Below are 20,750 nucleotides of genomic sequence, written 5' to 3'. Positions count from 1 at the left end.
TGTGTCTCTGTCTGTCTCTCTCTCTCTCTCTCCCTCTCTGTCTCTGTCTCTCTCTGTCTCTTTCTCTCTGTCTCTCTCTCTCTCTCTTTCTCTCTCTCTCTCTGTCTCTCTCTCTCTGTCTCCCTCTGCCACACTGATGCCGGGGCCTCGTCTGGGGCCTCAGGGAGGAGAGTTGCCATCCCTTCCAGCCACTTCACTCCTCAGCACGTCCTTATCCTTACGGGCTCTCCACACTGGAAGCCGGCCCGCCCCGGGCTTTGGGGAAGCTGTTGGAAAGGCAGGACACATTGCTGTCCGTTGCTCTTTGTTTCCCTCAGCCTGAGGTCAGCCACTCTCACCCGGAGAATCTCCCCCATGATGCTGGTGTCCTCCCAAAGTTGACTCCCCCAAGGCTCCTGGGCTGAGTGGCACCTTTCCCCGTAGAGAAGCTTGCCTTCCGTGTTTGCCTCTCACAAGCTCTCTCCTTGGCAGGGCTCCCTCCTGGTTGCTTGCCCTTGGCCTGGCCCAGGCTGCTGCTTGCCCAACCCTCGTCGGTAGGCTTGCGTGGGGCAGTGCAGGGTTTCCATTCGGGGTTGTTGCATTCCGAGCTTCCTTAGAAACCGTGAACCTGGAAGGTAGCCAGGCTTCCATGTCCAGAGTGGAGCAGGAATGGAGCCTCCCACTTTCTGCGGATGGTCAAGACGGAGCTCTGGCTCACCGCTGACCAACATCAGCCCTCAGCTTCCTCCCCAACCTGTTGCCGACCAGCGAGCTGCCGCCTCGTGAAGGGCAGCGAGGGGCACGTTTTTTGTTCTTCCGCCTCACGGGTCCTGTGGTCTGTCCCCCAGGAGCGTCAGGAGAGATGGGGTTTGGCAGCAGTGTGAAGGCATTCCGACACATGGGACCGATCAAGAGGGGGGCATGTGCCCGACTGGCCCCTTCCCTTTCTGTCTGTTGCACGCCTCCTGACCAGACGCGGCCACGTCCGTGGGGCCGCACCGTTGGCTCTCAGTCAGTCCCGTGTCTCAGATCTTGCCAAGAGGCTCTTCCACTGCCACTCCCCTCTCCAGCCTCTCTGCTCCCATCTCTGCCGCCTCTCTCCTCCTGCCTGCCAGTCGCAAGGACAGCCTGGATGCAGCTTTAATCAGTGATGTCACGAGGGAATAAGTCTTAATAAAGCGGACCTGCCAGGGACCCGGAGACGCGTTTTTTGCCCCTCGAACCCTGGTGCGGGGAGAGCAGGGGCCGCGGGGCTGGGCCCGGGCTCGCCCAAAAGTTCCTCTGAGACTTCCTTTCTCTTGTTCCTTCGGGTGTTTGAAGCCTGTTGCCTACTGTTTTCCCCTTTTATAAAATTCTCCACTTTTTTCCCACTTGGAAAAAAAATTATTTATACGATTGAGATCCGCTAATTAAAGCCGTTTTCTGGTATTTGGTTACTGGAGCGTTTGATGTCTCTCTGACAAGACCATGAAATGCACAGAGGGTCCACAGGGACAGAATTTGCTGAACACGGCTCTTTGTAAATGAGGGACATAGTGTCGCAGCAGCTCATGAATATGAAACGCCCATGATGCCACCTCAGTGGACTTGGGAACACAGATGAGTCCTGTCATGTGCTAAATGAGACCAATTTCTTTCACTTAACTTCATCTTCAATCGGACCTTCTTCCATTTGCCTGTTTAAAATTCCCTATACATGATGCAGAAGGTAGCAGCATTCAGTAAAACAAAGTTTTGCAGCTGCAGAGGCAAAATCATAATGATCTCTGGTTTACAGTGGCCATCGCCTGGAAACATGGGCATCATTTCCTTCTGCTTGTGAGCTCTGCTGACGTGGGGCACCGATTCAGGCAGGGTTCATCCGGAATGGGGCCCATCGCGGCGTCTTTAAGCGCATGTCCCGGTCCGCCTTCACAAGGACCGGTTGGTTCTTGAGCTTGGCTGGTGGGTGGTAGAGGCAAGCCGTTGGCTGAGCACAGCCCGGGCTGCGCCACGGTGGCTGGGTACTTGCTGTTGAGTGCTCAGACAGTGGCTGCCGTGAGTGACAGGAGGCTGTGAGAAGCCCCCCTGAGAAAGTTGGCAAGGTAGACCAGATCCTTGATTCATTTCTCACAGTCAAAGAGAAAATGCTGGGACCTAGAAGAGATTGTGTGCAGCTCTAGAGAAACCTTTCTGGACAGGACAAGAAATCCCATTCAGAGATTCTCCGACAGAAAAAAACACACACAACAAACACAAAACCACAGAGGAGCAGCTCCAGGGGTGCAGCGAGGAGGGAGCTCCCTGCTGGGTGCATCTTGGGCGGGTCTCAGAGGACCTGGGTGGTGGGCATCTTCCCTGTGCTCTCCTTTCTGCAGGGCTTCGACTTACTTTCTCAGCAGAAGGGCCCAAGGACTGCTCTGGGTGTGCTCGCTGCAAGCTTGGGTCCAAGCTAAGAAATCACTTGTATCAAACAAGCCCGCAGCCAGCGCTGAAGGCAGATGCTCACTAACTCATCCCAGAGGCTTAGGGGGAAGCTTCCTCATGGGGCTCAAAAGACTTTTCTGGGACTTTGCTGCATGGTTAGCATTTCCCTGTGCGTTTGTGATGTCTTCTGTAATGAGTGAAGGTATTCCAGCGCAAAGGGTAGCTGCTGGCATCTTTGAAACCAACTGTTAGGGATCCTATTGGTTTTCTCGTGTTCCTGTTACTGGCATGATTTCATGTGGTGGTTGGATTGCTTGGATAGATCTGTTGGGTTGGGTTAGGCTGGGTTCTAGTATCAGGAGCCTCCCACGTGACAGTCCCTCTCTTTGAAATAAGTTCTTAGTCTCTTACTGTGCATTAATGGGTCTTTGTTGGGGGCTTCTAGATTGTGGAAAGAGATAGCGGGCACACAAGCACTACAAAGAGCATCATGACCCAACCTTAAGACAGAAGCCAGATAGTCCAAATTGGACCACATCTGAGCAACTCTTTCTCTATAACTTTGTGTCCACTGTCCCATGTGTATGCACCAGGAAGATTAACATGAGCCTCTCCTTGCAACTCTCATGTGAGACAAAGCTTTTGCTCTGATGGGGTTTGGACCCAGGAACCACCCAAGGATTACTGCAATACTTCCTACTTAGGTAGCTTTGGGACTTGGTGACACTTATACTAAAATTAGAAGACTATAGAGAAATCGCCGTGGCACCTCCGTAAATAGAACTTGCAAGTTTGAAGCCTTTCTAAGGAATCAGTTCTGCTCAGTTAACCTTCACCGTGCCAGTCCCTGGAAAGGCGGACATGACCGAGATGTAGGGGGGCAGACCTAGGACAAATGTCACTTACTCTTCCCACTGCCATCTGTCCCCATGGAGACGGAGAGTGTCAGAACCCCTAAGGAGCAGGCTCCACTCTAGCCTTCAGGTTGCTGTGAGTCGTGCAGTCGGCTTCAGTTTGATCTTGAGTACTCGTGCGCAAGGCTCTGAGGTCACTACTGGGGCCCCGAGGAAAGGACAGAGGTGAGAGCCCTTCACTCTGTCAGTGGGAACAGAGATGATTCATAAAGGGTCATTTCATCTTCTACTGACTGCTGTTTTTTATGTATAGAACCTCCCTCTGCAGCTTTACAATCCAAGTTTCTTGAAGACAGGGGCCAGGTTTAATCCGTCTTGGTTCTCCCAAGTGTGCTCAAGAAGAGGTCTTGTGTGTAGCAGGCACCCAACACAGGTTTCCTGGTGTCTTCTCTCCTGCCTGGCCCCCTGCCACCCCCCACCACCACCCCCGGGCCCTGCTCTCCATCCACACATGTCTTTCTTTTATCTCCCTAGCCCCACACGTTCTTTCGCTTTGTTTCCATGCGCTGCCCTCTGCCTGCCTTAGTCCTGCATCATCATTCTGCTTCTAGCTGTGCCATCCCCCGTTCAGAGACCTCGCCGACTCCCCTTCTGTGTCGGTCTGGGTACTTTAGAGAAACAAATCCACGGCAACTCATGTATAAGAGAGAGTTTTATATAAAGGTTAAGTGCGCATCAAAACATCCCAGCCCAGTGCAGCCCAAGCTCACAAGTCCAACATTAACCCATATGTCCAACACCAGTCCACAAAGTCCTCCATCTCGCAAAACAGAGATAATGATGCCAACTACTGGAGGAATGTCGAGTCAGTGAACGTGTAAGCAAGCATCTCAGTGCTGGCAGGGGTCTCCACACGGCTGCTCCAGCACCCAGGGCTGCATCGGGGTAGGTCCATGTGGCATCTCCTCAGGGACGTCCTGCAGGAAGTGAGACCTGCAAGCTAAAGCAGGGAACTGGCCAAGGCAGCTTCACCCTGGTCCGACCATCAGAAAGCAAGAGACCCGAGAACTAGAAAGGCGCGGCTCACCGAACCATGTATCCCTCCTCCCTTCAATTTATCCCATATATGTTTATCGGCCTGGTTGGCACAATAAGCTAACTAACTCCCCTTCCTGCCCCGCAAAAGAACACAGGAGATCCACACGGGGCTGGTTTCAACGCAGTGCAGTGTTCGCGTCCCACTGCGAACACTGGGGCCATTTAAAGGATGAGGTCTGGCTCTAAGAATCCCGTGAGAAAGTATTGCTCCTAGGGTCGCAGTCCATATATGCATGGGTTTATTCTAAACCAAACATGTTTCCATGTGTCCCTGCGATCCCCGCATGCTGCAGACAAGTTCTCTGGGTGACGCGTTTGTCTTGGTCTCATTAGGGTGAGACTGCCCACAAAAGGTCCGTTTAAAACTGTGAAGCCGATCTCCTAAGGCAGTCAAGGTCAAGACAGGTAGGCTCCGAAGGTCAGGTGACTGTTTCGGAGAACTCCCCGGGGGCAATCTTGATGGAGTGTCTCAGAGGGCACACGGTGTCCACGGGGCTTTGTAAAGGAGTCTTAAGAGAAGGGAAATTGCATTCGCGAGAAAAAGACCGGGAAGCTGTACAGACGGGTTTCTTCCATCATGGCCACGCACCTGCTCATTCTTCGAGGGCAGAAGGGCCTCTCCTGGGAGAACTCGATTGGGAAGGCCTCCCTGTCCTTCCTTTAGTCCCGGTCTTGTCCCGTCAGACTTCTTTTTGCTCCCCAAACTCAGAAGACACTGAAAAGGAACACGATTGGAGTCCCTTGAGTGTGCTAAGGTCTCTGGTCTTGACGTGGTGTCGATCAGAGGGCACAGGATTCTTCAGAGCAGGGCCAGAGAGCGAGGGGGACACCACCTAGACGGAGGCTGTGCTGAGCAAGAGCAGCTTCACGTTTTGAGATTGTTGTTGAATGATGGTGTCTGTGAGTTGATAGCAATGCCTTCTGCCCTACCTCGTCTATCCCGAGGAAGATGAAGCAGGTTGGAGAACCGCAGGTGTCAAATGACCCCACTTACAACCGTGCCTTCAGGGGCCTGATCTGCGGGGAGCACATGATGTCTCGTCAATAAGCATGCATCAGCAATCCCTGCAGGGACTGTCTGTGGGGGCCCCTATGGGGAAAAAGCCCACAGCTCACTGCCATCGAGTTGATTCTGGCTCACAGAGACCCTATTAGACAGGGTAGAACTGCCCCCATGAGCTTTGGAGACTACAGCTCTCTACCAGAGTAGAAAGCTTGGCCTTTCTCCCAAGGAGCAGCTGGTGGTTTCGAATGGCTGACCTTGCGCTCAGCAGCCAGCGTGTAGTCCACCACAGCACGGGGGCTCCATCAGGAAGGGAAGCAGCAGTACTTAACATGTTCAATCGCACTTGAAGTTAGGATCATACAGGAGGGAGTGAAGTTTGTGGGAAAATCACATCACGTGGTAATTCCATTTTTCCACAGATGTTTTGAAGCCTCCTTGCATACCCCCCCTTCTTTTTTTGTTAGCTTTGCCCCACTGTATGCACCATCACTCCCACAGAGATATTTGCAGCCCAAGCAAATACACACATCACTCTCCTCTCCCACCCACCCCGCTCAGCCTGCATCGAGCCAAGCCCCTGCTCATGGAACCCACCATGGCAGGAGAGTACGTAGCAGGGCTGACCTCTGTTGCCCTTTCACTCTTGCAAGCTCCCCCCTGGCTTGCTGTCCCTCTCTCCACCAACTTTTAAAAAGAAAAGCAATACGACAGTCCAGTCTTTCTTCCTGTTGGTTTGGTTGTCTTTGCCAGATGATCCACTTAGCGTCCTTCCCTGTTGTCCTTCCTTGTCGAGTCGGCTCTGACCCACGACATCCCGCGGAATCGCCCGCTCCCGAGTCATCCGGTGAATGTCCGTAGCCACAGTCCAGCAATACAGCCACTGTGAGTGCCTTTCGGCCGAGGGGCTCGTCTCTCTGTGCCGTGCTGAACAATGCTCTGCTGCCATCCACAGGGTTGTCCCTGGTTGGTTTGTGCAAGCACATCCCCAGGCTTCTTCCCAGTGTGTCTCAGTCCAGAAGCTCTGGGGAAGCGCGTTCACTGTGGGTGACTGTGCTGGTGTGTACAAGACTGATGGCTCGGCTCCCAACGGCACGGCCGCATGCAAGCCATCCGGTATGCTGAGAAGCAGGACAGTTACTTGTGGGTAGTGCCTTGCATGCCAGGAAGCCAGGGCAGGTCTGTTTTGTGGGTCTTCTGTGTCCAGCACAATCCCATCTGCCCAGTGGGTGCTCAATCAGGATGACTTTCACGAACGCAAGAATGAACGAGCCAAGAGAGGCATGAAGGAACAAGAGCATTCCCTTCAGTGCAGCTAACCAGGCAGCCCTGGTGGGCCCGAGAGGAGGCCTAACCGTGTGTGAGCTGACACGTTCACACAGCAGCTGGAGCAAGGAAAGCGGCTTTGGCTTTGGCGTCTAGCTGGGTGCAAGAGAGCAGGTGACTCGTGTGAGGACAGAGCCACCTGCCATCCTATGAGGGCTGAAAGGCCTGAGCATGCCACCTCCCGCTGCACTTCAGTCGCATGTCCGAGCCTCATCTCCCTGCGTCCTAGGCTAGTGGAGGTAGCCAGGGCCCCTCCTCTGCCGGCTGGCTCACTGCCGCATGGCTCCCTTCAGCTCAGAGGGCAGCAGCAAACTGGGGCACATGGTGCCAGAGAGGACTTGGCCAGGCTTGTGTATGGCTACTGGAATGGAGAGAGACACCCAAGGACAGAGGACATCCGGTCTCAGGAGAAGTAAAAGGTGTTTGGATGTAGGCCATCTTTCAAGGTACCTTATGTTTGCCAGGGGAACCTGGGTGGGTGTGGGAAACAAGGGTATGCCTGTCGGCTGGGAGTGGTCTCCCCTCCTAAAACTGCTGGCTCTCATGGGGCCCGAGGGGCCTCATCTGAGAAATGGCACTCACTGGGCAGGCCAGGCAGTGTCAGAACATGCTCAATGTTAAAATAGCCATTAAAGGAACAAGAATTGTTATTAAATAATTATTACACACGTATTTTACAAAGATAGTTTCACGCAATACTTACAAGAACCATAGGAGGTGGGCAAAGTTAAGAGCCCTATTTTACAGATGAAGAAACTGAGGCTGAGAGCGGAGGACATCACCCTGCAAGGGCTTGAAACCAGCCGTTCAGCCTCCAGTGCCTCCAACCCGGCCTCCGCTCTTTACTGCCTCCTAATTGCTACTGTGGTTTTCCTGGCAGCGTGGAAGAAAGCGAGGATGAAGTAAACTGAATTTTTGCATTTTTTTTAAGTTGGCTAGGTTTTCAACAGTGCAAGCACTGAGCCCAGGGTCCGTCTCGTTGCTCCAGTTAAGCTCTTGTGCATTGAAATGTGAACCCTTGACAACAGAATCAGCCTGGGCCCCCTGTCCGGTTTTGCCGGTCAAGTGACTGTCTCCCCCTGGAAGCAGGCCCGGCTCGATGCACGTGGGACCCCTGGTAACTCGTGGCTGCATGCAGTCTAACGGTCAGCAGGCTTGGGAACCCTCCGGGGAAGTCCTCCTCTGTCAGGCAGGGTGCCAGTGAGCCAGAAACGACCCGTCAGTTTGGGGAATCAGCAGGTTTCCCAAGAACCTTTCCTCTTTCTTCTTCTCTCTCATTTTATCAGCGGTGCAGGCGTGTTGGTATGTGTGTATGTGGGAGAGAGAGAGAGAGGTGGGGTGGGGGGCTGGTACCAGTAAGGGAGAAAGTGGGGACAGAAGGAGAAAAACCAATTCCCAGGAACTTAGTACGGAACACATATGCAGGCACTTGTCCGAGGTTGTACACCAGAAACTATAAAACTGCAAAGTTCTTTGAAGTTTGCCCAGAACCTACCCCATGGCCACCTGTTCCACGGGGCGCACGAGTGGATGGCCCAGCTCTGCCGAGACGACTCAAGCTGTCACCGCACTGGAACGTTCCAGCTTGCCTTGGCCTGGCTGTCATCGCTGGCTCTGTCCCACGCAGGCCGTTCACCAGCTTCTGCCGGGCACCAGGCTTCCAATTAGAGAGAAGTCCCACTGTGTGGCCAGCCCCACCAGCGCCACGCTGAGCAGCCCCTTTGCCAAGGCCCAAGCTGACCTCTGACCTATCACAGATGGGCCAGCCTCACACTCTTTTGTGCACATTTGGAGGAGGGGGCCAGGGATGGAGAGGGGAGCCTGTGGAGAGCCAGAGTGGACAGTGGGCAGAAGTGCGACTCCTTGGGGCCTGGGGAAGCTGGGCAGAGCTGACAGGTCCCGAATGCTAACATTGCGTAGGGAAAGGGGACTTCGGGAGGCCCTGTCCTGGGCCCCAAACTCAGCAGGGGGCTTTCCCCACCAACTTCTGAATATTCATCTCAGGCTGGCCTCCAAGCCGGAGGGGAGCCAGGGGCAGCAAGCTGGCTCACTCCAAACTGTCACAGCGCTGATGGCGCATGGCACTGCCAGCGTCCCCTACCACGCTGTGCAGCCAGGGAACCTGCTCACCCTGGGCTACGGGAGCCTCTGCGCGCTGTCAGTGAATCCCCCCCCAGGCAGAGTGGAAGGGAGAGCCAGTTCCTGCTCGCATACGCAGCAGACCATGAGAGTGCACGCAGGACCCAGAGGCAGACGCTTGGAAGGCTTCTCTCTGGTCACAGCAGCTTTGGATCGTCACCCCCACCCCTTTGTTATCAAAACAAACCAACCCTCTTTTCCTTGCTCTAACTCTGCCAGGCTGTCTGTGTCTCTGTCCCCTCCCTCGTTCTCCAGGGACGGGGCAGTGCCTCCGCAGTGGGAAGTCACAATGAGGACACCGGGGCTGGCCCGTAGACGCCCGCTGCACTGACCGGAGCCATCTCAGACTCCAGCCCATGCAAGTGGCAGGGCCTCCCGGCTGTCCTTGCAATGATGCGGCGCTCTTGTTCCACGCTGTTTTAACATTGAGCATGTTAAAACGGGACCCTTTCCCAGGGAACGGGATGGAAAGGTTTCTTCCCCACTCCCTCCCCTCCCTGGGATTTTGCTGCCTTCGGAGGTTTGCCCTGGGTCAGGGAATTCCAGGCCCTTTTATCCTGTCCCGTTTCTCTTCTGCTCTGACTGCTCCAACCTAACACCTTTCTTAAGGGCGTGCAGTCGTTCCTATAAGAAAACAGACTCCTTTAGGCCCCTGAGCAAGTTGCCACCAGGAAGCCTCCGTGTGCGGGGCTCTGCTAACTAACGGGGCGTGACTGTGCAGCCTCCCCATCCATGTCTGTGAGCTCAGCTGGGGTGGGGGATGGAGGCGGTAGTCAGGGGACGTGGTCCCCTGAGTTAGCAAGACAGGCGTGGCCATCACTCTAGAATTGGTATTGCTGAGTAGGTAACCAAGGAGCCTTGCTGCCAGGGCAGGTGAAGCACTGGACGGCTAGACGGAAGGTTGGCAGTTCGAACCTCCCAGCCGCTCTGCCGGAACAAGCTGAGGCAGTCCGCTTTGCCCATGACGCACAGTCTCAGGGACGCTGTGAAGCAATTCCACTCTGTGATGCAGGGCCCCTCCGAGGCGGGATGATCGCCCCCGTGGCTTGGGCTTATGATGTTAGGGCCCGGCAAGTGGGGCCCTGCTCTTTCACCAGGTCAGACCCCAGGTGCAAAATGCCCCCCAGCTCCCGGCTAAGGGGGTAGCCAGGACTGCAGAGGCAGAGCTCTTAGCAGACGTCCACAGGGCCCTCCTCGCAGAGTGATGGCCACTTTGAGACACGGGCCAAGCCAGGCCCACCCACCACTTCTTTCCTCCCTTTTCCTTTCTTTCCATTTCAGGGTCCCCAGCGGCGTCTTGGGAAAGGCGGTGGTTAGGAAGGCACTCGGTCGCATGTAGTAGGTGACAGGTGGAGCCACCAGCCACCTGGTCAGTGGTTCAAACCCCCAGCTGCTCTGTGAGGCTGGCGGTCTGCACCTGTAAAGATGGAGGGTCTGAGAAACCCAACGGAGCGGTTCTGCCCTGCCCTCCAGGTCACGGCGAGGCACATCGACTCGGGGGCAGAGCACTGTTGTGGGGAGTCCTCGAGTTGGTCCCCGCTCGCTACAGTGCTGCGGACAGCAGGGTGGGGTGCCGCCTGGCCCTGGGCCGTCCTCACAACTCTTCTTGTGAGCGAGTCCTCTGTTGCAGCCCGTGTATCTGTCCGTCATCGCCTCGGTGGTCCTCAGCTTGCACTGCTTCCCCATCCCCCCAAAAACTGCCCTCTGCTTTACCAAGCCTGAGTCCTTCTCCAGGGACTGGTCCCCCCCCAAAAGACCTGTGGTGAAGCCGCACCCTGCGCCCTGCTAAGGCGCGTCTAGCTGGGCTTCTTCTGTCAGTGCACGGTGTAGGCGGGATCCTTCACCAGCCCCACAGTCCGGGGGCAGCAATCAACCCTTCCAAACCCAGGGCCCTGCTTTCCTCGGCATCCTAAGCGATTAACAGTGCCCTGATCTGGGCCAGGTGCCCCTCAGGCCCTAGCAGCCCCATCTGGCTTTGTCACGCTCTGCGCAGGTGTTAGCAGCAGAGTTGCCCTGAGTAATCCACCGCCGACTTCGTGACTGCCGCTTCGGTGGGCATGGATTGTGGGTACGAGTCAGATGATCCTTTCCAGCTCGCCTCTTTCCCCTGTCCGTCACGATCCAGTCGAAAGGAATTCTGTTCTCCTAGACCATGCCGAAGGCTGCAGCCTTTGGTCGTCATCCGCGAGTGCCCCAATTCCTCTTTGCATTCAGAAAGCCGGTGGTGCTGCTGCACCAGCACGTGGTGGATTGTGAATGAGTCTCCGCTAACCCCCACGCGTGCTCTTCTTCATGCAGCCCCGCTTACCCGGCGTACGGATGGAGCAAGTGCTCACACAGGGCGCACCCCTCCTGGCTTTGCGCCCGGCAGTGGCTGCACAGGTTCTCGTACGTGAGCACAGCTGGGTGTTCTGGAACTCCCGTACCACCACTCACCTGTGTGTCTGCCATCCGTGGCCTTTCTGTGACACTGGAAGCCAAGGCCGCCGTTGTTTCAAACACCAACCGGGTCAACCTTGGTGGGCGGATTTCAGCAAAGCTTCCGGACTATGAGAGACTGGAAAGCTCTACTTCTGAACAAAACGGGCCGGTGGAGACCTGGTGGCTAGTGGCCAGCCGAGCAGCTGCCTGACAGCAAGGAACAAAACACTGGCTGCTGTCGCGTTGGCTCTGGACATGGCCGTCCCGTGTGGTTCCGAGCAGCACCAGGCACCACGGGGTCCTCGGGGGCTGCCCTCAAGAAGCAAGTCACCAGCCCCGTCTTCTGAGCCGCCTCTGGCTGAATGTGAACCTCCCTCTTCCAGGTAGCAGCCAAGCACCTTAGCTTTGGCCCCACCTGGGAGGTCCTTGTTCAGCCTGTTCTGGGTCAGGCCTGGGTTTCAGAAAGCATGGAGGCTCCACCTTGGATGCTGATGCTGATGCCTCTCTGCATCACACCCTGGATGGGAGCTCCTGGGCCCCAGAGACTGACCGTCTGTTCTCCCCGCCTCGCTGTGTCCCCCGGCTGACCTGTTGACAGTGAGGAAGAAGCCAAGGGAGAAGCAGGCAGGATTCCTAGGAGAGCTACTGACAGTTTTGCCCTGACCTCTCGTGGCAGATATTCCCGTTATTCCGGATCTGGAAGAGGTTCAGGAAGAAGACTTTGTCCTGCAGGTGGCAGCCCCTCCCAGGTGGGTTAAGTTCTGTGTGGAGCTGGCAGGGAGGCGGGCACTTACCAATCCCAGCGTGGACCAGCAGCCTCCATCTGGCTAGCATTTTGTCCCCATTTGCATTGTCCCTGCCTACATGCGAGGGTCTGGGCTAGGCGGCTCAGCAGCCCTCCTGGAACTGGACCTACCCATGCCCATTCCTCTCGCTCTCCCCTGCCCGCAGCATCCAGGTCAACCGGGTGATGACCTACCGTGACCTGGACAATGACCTCCTGAAGTTCTCCAGCTTTCAGAATCTGGTGAGTGGGGTGGCTTCTGCACAGGCTCCAGCACCATCTCTCCAGAGACTTCCTGAGCAGACAACTCATGGCAGCCAGGCCTTTGCTGGAAGACTCGGCCCCAGGCAGCTCAGTTTCCCTGGACCGAACATCATTTCTTAGCGCCAGCCAGCCCCTACACACACAGCCACAGCCACATGCACACACACATGCACACACACAGGCACACACACAGACACACAGGTGTCCCAGTGCTGTGCTGCTGCGGTGCCCTGCCCTCCTGTTGGCCCTGGTTTCTCAGTGTCCTTGGCCCCCTCACAGGCTCCTCCACTGGAGAGGTTTTGCAGGTCTGGGACTGGGGGTTCTCATGCTCGTGGGTCCCCAGGGCGCACGTGGCTCTGTTTGCCTTCACAGGATGGTGAAGTGGACCTGAAGCTCCTCACCAGAGTTCTGGCGCCCGAGCATGAGATTCGAGAGGTACGGCGGCCGCAGCATCCCCCTTCCCCCACTCCCCGGCTCCCACGGGCCTGTTGTTCCTGTGGACAGCTGAGGCTGCACGGGGGCGGAGAGCCACGGCCTTTCTTCGTGGCCCCCAGCTGCTCCCCTCTTGGCAGGATGATGTCGCCTGGGACTGGGGCCATCTGTACACGGAGGTGTCCTCTGAGCTCCTCACTGAGTGGGACCAGCAGCAGATGGAGAAGGAGGACCCTTCGGGGCAGCCCAGGAACCCCTGATGCTGGGGTGGGGGGGCAGACCCTTCTCTCTGCCCACAGTGACCACTGCTGAGCACGGGACAAAGACAGCCAGCCGTACTCGAGAAGCTGACTCGAGAAGCCGAGTAGTCAAATTTTTTATCCAGAATCTTCTGTCCTGTTTATTCTCGCAGACCACGTAGGGGTCATCTGTCACAATAAAGTGCTTACTCCAGGGTGTGGGGTCCCTGTCTGTGACAAGTCTCTGGGGAGGCCCAGTGGCTCTGGAGCAGCCAGAGGGTCAAAGGGAGCGGGCGTCCCTCAGAGAGCACAGCATCCCGGTGTGGTGCCTGTGCACACGAAGGCAGGTGTGGGGCAGTGGGAGCTTCTGACACCTGCCCCTGGCACTGGGGAGTCTTTCTCCCCATGGGCATGCAGTACTATTCTGCTAGACCCCTGGGGTCTGCTGTCACTGCAGAGGGGCCACCAACCACATGGGTGCCAGGAGTGACCCACTCTTCACATCAGGACTCCCTTCCTCACCTCTGCCTGCAACCCCTGGGCCCCGAAAGCCTGCACCCCTCATGCCCACACCTTGTCCCTGGTTCTCATAAGCAGGGGGGCCAGTTCATCAGCGCCCCCCAAAGTCCATGCGTCCTCAGATACACAGCCACGAGGCTGCACCGCCCAGCCCTCAGGCGCTGAGTCCAACCTGCTTCTAACCAGACACAGTTGGGGCTTTTGTTTTTCGCTTCTTCCCAAGATGTCTCATCCGCGGACGGGGAGCTGGCCCTGTGCCCCTCCCCTTGGTGCAGGCTTGCCTGCAGGCGGGCAGCCCACCCAGCCCCTGCCCCTGCCCCTGCCCCACCCAGGGAGCTCTGAGCCCTCTCATGCTGTCTGGAAACCCTTTATTAAAATGCAGAGAAACAAAGAGGCTCCACACATCAGAAGCCACTGGATTTTTTTTATGTGCAGCTGTGGTGGCCTTCCCCGGTGGCAGTGTCTGGTAATGACAAACTCGAGGTTCGGTGGCTTTGGGGCCCCTTTTTCCAGAGTCACACTGGCAGCTCACACAGCCCCTCTTTGGAAGACTCACCATAGGCCCAGAGAAGTTTCCATCCAAGCTGGTTTTCCTTGAACCGACATCGACCTGAAACCCAGAGGGAGAAGTCTGCTTCGAGTCCTTTAATTACCAGCACAGCCAACGGGCCCAGGCATCGGATCCCTCGTAGGTCTCCAGCCAGCTGAGCAAGGGGCTGGGGCTGGCTGCTGCCTGGCTGGGGTCTGCACGGGAGCAGCCCTAGCTGGCACTGTGTCCTCGCTGCGTGGCAGGCACTGGGCTCGGCACACAACAGGGACTAACTGCTGGCATCCTCACAGCTGCCCAGGGAACAGCTGTGGTTTTGTGGTCCCGTTTACAGATGAGCAAACTCGGGCTCAGAAACGATCCTCCAGCTACCAAGCGACAGAGCTGGAATTCGAGACCAGGTTGTCAGACTCCAGAGCCTACCCTGAACTCTTGTCCTTCTCTGTCACCCTTACATTAGGAAAGTTGTTTTGCCTGTAGCCCACTGCCACAGAGTGCCTTCTGATGGGTTTCCCAGGTGGGAAATATTTACAGAAGCCGGCAACCTCACCTGTCTCCCACGGAGTGGCTTGTGGGCTCGAACCACCAACCTTGAGGTTAGCAACCCAAGGTTCCTTCATCTGACCCAATGTGGGCAGGGACTCCCTGGGTGGTACAAATGGCTCATGCACTTGGCCGATAGTCAAATTGTCAGGGATTTGGGTTCCTCCAGAGGTACCTCAGAATATAGGCCTGGAGATAGATCGACTTGTGAATAGCCAGCCACGGGAAACCGCAAGGTTCTACCCTGACACGCCGGGGGTTGCCATGAGTCAGAGCAGGTGCCACAGTCACTGATTTTTTTTTTTAATTGATTTATAATGGGCCAACTGGGAAGCACTCTGAAAGAACCAGCCTGCTCTCCCCTGGGGCCTGAGCAGAGCCTCGTTCTTGTCCCAGGAGGTGGGGGGTGACCACAGAGCAGAGAAGCCGCTCAGCATGGTGTGTGCCAGCCTTGGGGCCCAGGAGGGCAGGGCTGCAGCCAGGAAACCAGGGGAGCAACAGCTACAAGCAGAATGACCGGGTCAGGCCCTGTGGGGCCAAGTCCCCCCCCCCCTTCCCACTGTCCTGTGTCCTGGCCACACCCTGCCTGGACATGTGGTCAGAGGGTCTGGGGCATGACAGCTTGTTCTGGAATCTTTCCACTCAGTGCTTGCCGACCTGAGATATACCTTGCTTTTCTCACTCATACACGTAGTCCAACCAGCAGCATCACCACCCCACCCCACACCCCCCAGGCTCCAGGGGCATCCTAGGAAGGCAGCCAGTGAGGTCTGGGGAAAATGGACAGGACCCCAGCGGTGGGTGAGGAGACCCAGGTCTGAATGCTGCCTCCTGCACCCTGAGGCCTGCTCACGGTTCCTCACCAAGTTTCCCCAGCACAGACGTCTGTTCTAGGCACTGCCGGCACAGCCTCAGCCAAGGCAGGCAAAGACCCTGGCATAGGGTCCATGGAATCAGGACTTCGTGAAGCCAGAGTATGGCTTACGAACAGCACCTTGAAGCCACTGCCCAGTGCCAGAGGCACCCTGGGAGACGGACATGAGGCAGTGCCGGGGAACCTAGAGAAATGGGCAGCGCAGTAAGACAGTATATCACAGGGAAATAGGGACTGTGGGGACGAAGCAGGAGCAGGGGAGGGCACAAGGGGCAGGGGCTGCCGTTTCCTGTGGGGTGGTGAGGTGACATCTCAGCGAGGAGGTGACCAGTGAGTGGTGAGGAGAGGGACACGGTTCCAAGCCGAGGGAACAATAAACTAAACCCACTGCCCTTGAGTCTCTTCCGACTCACAGTGCCTCTACAGGACAGAGCACAACTCCCCTGTGGGTTCCCGAATCCGTAAATCTTCACAGGAGCGGACTTGGAGCCAGTCCCATCTTTCTCCCGGGAGCGGCTGGCGGATTCAAACTTGATCTTGAAGGTTCGCAGTCCATGGCATAACCCACTGCCCCTCAGGGGGAAACAATAAGTGCAAAAGCGAGGGAAGCTGCCTGCTTGTGGGGGAAGCAGCGGGAGGTGGGTGAGGAGGGGCAAGGGAAGGGAAGGGGAGAGGTATGCGGTTGGCTCCCTCCCCTTCTGTGGGCATTTGCAGGCCGCCTCCTCTTGGCAGGCAGCCTTTGGAGAGCTTGCCTCCCACTGCTGCCTGGAAGAAGCCTGTGAAACTAGAGGCCAAGAACAATGTGCTCTGTCTGCCCAGGACTGAGGACAGGGGTCAGGGAGCTGCGGCTGGCTCCCACCTCGCCTGCCTGTCCGCCGTGCCAGGAGCAGGTGCGCAGGGCAGACAGAGCAGCATTGTCAAGGTGCAGCGGGGACGGACTCCCTGCAAGGATGTAGCTCCCAATGAATACTGCAGGCAGGAAATCCCTCGAGCAGGTCTGCAGCCAGCCAGACCAGAGGAGGCCAGTTCTCTCCTGGTCAATGACTCCTCTTTGCTACCCTCAGGCCTCTGCAGACAGGTGTGAGTAGCCACGAGCTACACATGGAAATGGATGCTACCACCTGTTGACCAGCTCTGCCGCTTTGATAAGCCCAGAGCTTCGATGCTTGGTGGGGAGAAGGCACTGGGGGCAGGAGACATGCAAGCGGGGGTGTTCCCTAGAGCGGGCTAAGGAAGGCCGGGTTAGCATCACTGCTTGGCTTATTCAAGTGGCCATGCCTCTGTCTGTCCCTGGGACCCAAGAGCCATGGGGAGGGGGCTGCTGGGGCATGGGGCAGCAGGTAGAGCAACAGTTGTGCAGAGTCCAGGGTCAGCGGACTGCAGGCCCAGCTCTGAGACTGAGTAGCCATGGGGCTGTGAATGAGTGACTTTCCCTTTTCTGATCCTGTGGGGTTTTTTTCCATCTACAAAAACGGGTGTAACCCCACTGGGGACCCCCCAACCCCACCCCAAGACGATGACCCCTAGTCGTTCTGTAGGTCTGGCTCTGAACTCACTCCCCGGGTAGAAGAATTGACCAGTTAAGACCCAAAGGGCATCATTTACCCCAAGACAGATTTCAAAGGGTTAGGAGGGAATGAGGGAACAGGCACCCCAGGGAGGGCGTGGGAGACGGGACAGTGTGTGGATGGGCTTTCAGTGGGTGAGGCAAAGCAAGCTGGCTGTGTGTTTGTGCATGTGAACCTTTACCCAACCCACGGGACATTTTTCTTAAATAGGAGCAGCCTTAGGACAATGTTCTCTGGCTGGTGATGCTCAGGAAACAGTGCAGTGGTGAGATTTGGGGATGGCAAAGGGAGGCTAGGCAGACACAGTGGGGTGGGGGGTGTTATCGCTATGGGCCCTGCCTTGGCCTGGGTAGAGGGTCCCAACCTCACACCACACTTAGGCACCATTTCTCAGTCCTGGGGAGACAGGTGGGCTGGCACCAGACAGCTGCTTTCAGGGGGTCACAGTTCGGTTCAGGTATCATTTGCAAACCATGCAGTGGCACCAGACAGCTGCTTTTGGGGGGTCACAGTTCGGTTCAGGTATCATTTGCAAACCATGCAGTGCACCCATTTCAAGCGTCCAATTTGGAGAGTTTAGTTCATTTGGACAGTTGGGGGCATCACCAAAGCCCTGCTTTCGGACATTTTCATCCCCTTAGGGCAGTGGTTCTCCACTTCCTCATGCCGCGACCCTTTAATGTGCTTCCTCATGTTGTGGCGCCCCCCCACCATAAAATTATTTTTGTTGCTACTTCCTAACTAATTTTGCTAACTGTGATGAATCGGACGACCCCTATGAAAGGGTCGTTCGACCCCAAAAGGGGTTGCGACCCACAGGTTGAGAACCACTGGCTTAGAGGAAAGAATGAAGACGGGAAAAGACGGCACCACAGTGCTTATGTCCATCAGATGATCGATTGCAGCAGGAGGGGTTTGAGTTAGACGGAAGGAAGGACTGGAAGGTTGGGTGGGGGGGATGAATTCTGCCTCAGAACAGAGTTGAGCATTGCATAGGAAGAGGAGAAAAACACCCGTCCCAGGGAACTTGGGACATTATCTGGAGACAAAACGCCAGAAAGGGTGACTTCTGACCTTTGGGACTCGGGAGAGGGATATCTTGGGAGTCAAATATCTTTGGCAAAAGGTTCAGATCACTGGAGAGAAAGCCCAGTGGGTGGGATGCTAGGAGGCGGGAAGGGGGGGCGCAGGCAAGGAGGGGGAGCGCATGTGGGAGAGGCTGTTCCTCTTGTGGCCGTGTCAGAGTGAATTAACTCACAGCATATGTTCCCAGCATCTGTCGTGGTGACCTGGACTGGAGGGGTCAGAGAGGGAGGGGACCGTGCCAGGGCTAAGCATTAGCCCAGAATTCCCAGGCTCCGGCGCTGTTGGCTCCCGCAGATCGCTAGCAAGCCAGCCAGCCCAGCCCAGCAACATCTGCTGCAGCTGCTGCCAATAACATCCCTTGGGGGTGGGGGGTGGGGGTGCTTCTGCCTGCTCTTCTGAAGAAAACGCCAGGCCCGGGCGAAGCCGGAAAGTGCCCCTGCCAAAGATCTCAGGCGAAGTAGACCCAGCTCGCTGGTCATGTGCCCTGCCATCAGAGTGCAGCTGTGATATCGAGGGCCAGCCCGGGGGACTCAGGGCAACCCCAGGAAGCTTGGGGCTGCTGTGCCTCCGCGGCTGTCACCTAGGAGTTGGGGCCTTGACCCCACCTAGCAGCTCCACTGGAGAAAGACCTGGAGCTGCTTCTGCAAAGATTATAGCCTCCGTGACATGGGGGAGCTATGGCTCCCAGGGGCCAGACCCAGAATCCGCCCCGTCCGCACCCCACCCCAGGTAGCTTTGTGGGCTATTCCAGCTGCTAGTTGGGTCTGGCTCAAGGTGCCCCAGGCGTGCGGAGGACACCTGGTCTGTGGGGCTCTCAAGACCATGACCATCCATTCCCAGGGGGATCGGAACCGCCAGCTTACAGCTAACAGCGAGCTCTTAGCCCTTGGCTGCTGGGGGCAAAAACGCCCTGCAGAGCCAGTCACCCTGAGGACAGAGGCAGGAGACCTCGGTGGCTGAGACTGCCCTCGCTCTGCCCGTCCTCTTCATCCATAGCTGTTGGCCCGGGGCAACTGCCCAGAGCGCCCTGTGCCTCGATTCTTCCTCGGCTGCGGAGTGCAGGCGGATGCATGCCTGCCCAGAAGAGCGGGGGCACCGGCACCCACTGAGCTCTCAATGAAGATCAGGCCCACTGCCTGGAATGGTGGGTGATGTCCACTTGGCCTGTGTGGAGACCTCCGAGGGAGGCTTGGTGCTGCTGTGATACAAATACCACGTGTATGGATGTGTGTGGCGGGGACGCCTGTAGCACAAGTAGCACCGCGTGAGGGGCAGTTCTGCCCTATAGATCTAAGGTGTTCCAAGACCGTAACTCTCTGCAGAACGCTTCACAGAGCAGCAGGTGGTTCCGAGCCACTGACCTTATGGTGAGCAGCCCAGCCCACAGCCCACTATCCCACCCGGGCTCCTAAAGAAAGTCCTATTTCCAAACAGGAGTCCACCCACACATACAGGGTCTAGGGTTCCAACGCAGAGTGGGTGTGACTCCGCACAAGGCCACCCGGCCTTGACCCCAGGGTCACACGCTAGGGGCCCACAGCACGTTTGGTTTTGGCCTCCATGTTTCTCGGGGTTCATTACTGGCATTGGAGAGAGGACGGGTGCACGGAAAAAGGGGAGCAAGAGCTTCTCGGAGCAATGAGAAGATCTGTGTGGGCGGGTCCTACTGTCTGTCCGTCCTTTATGGCCGAGGGGACTTAAGCTGATAGCATTGGCATCTTGAGGGCACCCTCCCCTGCCCCACCCGCCCCCACTGAGAGTCCTGAGCACGTGGCCTGAACCTTCTGGTCTAGTCCTGAGGATGGAGCTTCTGTGGGCATTTACCCGCGGTCATATTCCTCAGGCCGAAGCGCTGACTTCCTTTGTCCCCGGAAGCTCTCCTGTGTGCAACCTCAACCCACCAGCACTCTGCCTGAGACCCGCTCCTCCTTCCCACAGCAGAAACCCAGCCCCAAGTTCAGCATGGGCCGGGCAAGCACATAAGTGGAGGGCAGAGCTGGACCCTTAGCCACCTGCCCTGTGCTAAACCAGATTAGCTCTGCCCCCCTACAGGCAGCGTCTTCACTCAGCAGGCTCAGAATGAAGGTGGTTTGCCCTCTCTGACCAGTGTGCCCCTGTCACTGTCCAGGGCCCTAGGAGGAGGGGCTAGCTGCGCAGGGAGAGCTCTCCTAGCGGGCTGTCTCAGGATGTGGGGCAGCCACAGGGTGCCACTCCTCTCATCCTTGGGGGAGAAGCTGGGTGTGGTGTGCAGCTAGTGGCAGTGGCTGCAAGTGGCAGGGGACCAGGCTAGCATGGGCCCCCTAGGGCAGTCTAGAGCACCTGCTGGGCTGCCCAGAACGTGTGTGTGTGTGTGTGTGTGTGGTGCTGTTGTTCCTTATAACACTTTTATTAGCACTTCACCCACCTGTCATACAACCCAATAATTCAATCCTATCGAGAAGAGCTGTACAATTATCCCCACCCCAGGACTTTCTCAGAGCGGCCTCCCAACCCTCACGGTACCCTGTCTTTTCTGGTGTCACACCTTCAACCTTCGCCCACAGTCCTGCTGCTTCTCCCCTCTGACCACCTCTTCCTGGAGGATCCACCTGGGGCCTGCGGTGTCCAGTGTGAGTGGTGGATGGGCAGGGCCAAGAGGAAGCAGCTGATGAGGGGTGGGGAAGCCGCC

The 20,750-nt window shown here is 56.8% G+C and overlaps 1 protein-coding gene across 1 annotated transcript in view; it reads left to right on the top strand.

Moving 5' to 3' along the window:
* Positions 1-13,160, top strand: part of IFT43 (intraflagellar transport 43) — a 101,193-nt gene extending 88,033 nt beyond the window's left edge. Inside the window, exons 6-9 of the mRNA XM_045287813.1 lie at positions 11,903-11,975; positions 12,178-12,253; positions 12,647-12,709; positions 12,847-13,160. Coding sequence (XP_045143748.1) covers positions 11,903-11,975; positions 12,178-12,253; positions 12,647-12,709; positions 12,847-12,966 — 332 coding nt within the window. The 3' untranslated portion in view covers positions 12,967-13,160. The remainder of the gene's footprint in view (positions 1-11,902; positions 11,976-12,177; positions 12,254-12,646; positions 12,710-12,846) is intronic.
* Positions 13,161-20,750: the final 7,590 nt, after the last annotated feature.

This window comes from Echinops telfairi, unplaced genomic scaffold (assembly GCF_000313985.2).
Source record: "Echinops telfairi isolate 266 unplaced genomic scaffold, ASM31398v2 ScPeMD7_18;HRSCAF=68, whole genome shotgun sequence".
In the NCBI taxonomy this organism is placed as follows: Eukaryota; Metazoa; Chordata; class Mammalia; order Afrosoricida; family Tenrecidae; genus Echinops; species Echinops telfairi.
This window is presented reverse-complemented; position numbering and strand designations above follow the sequence as displayed.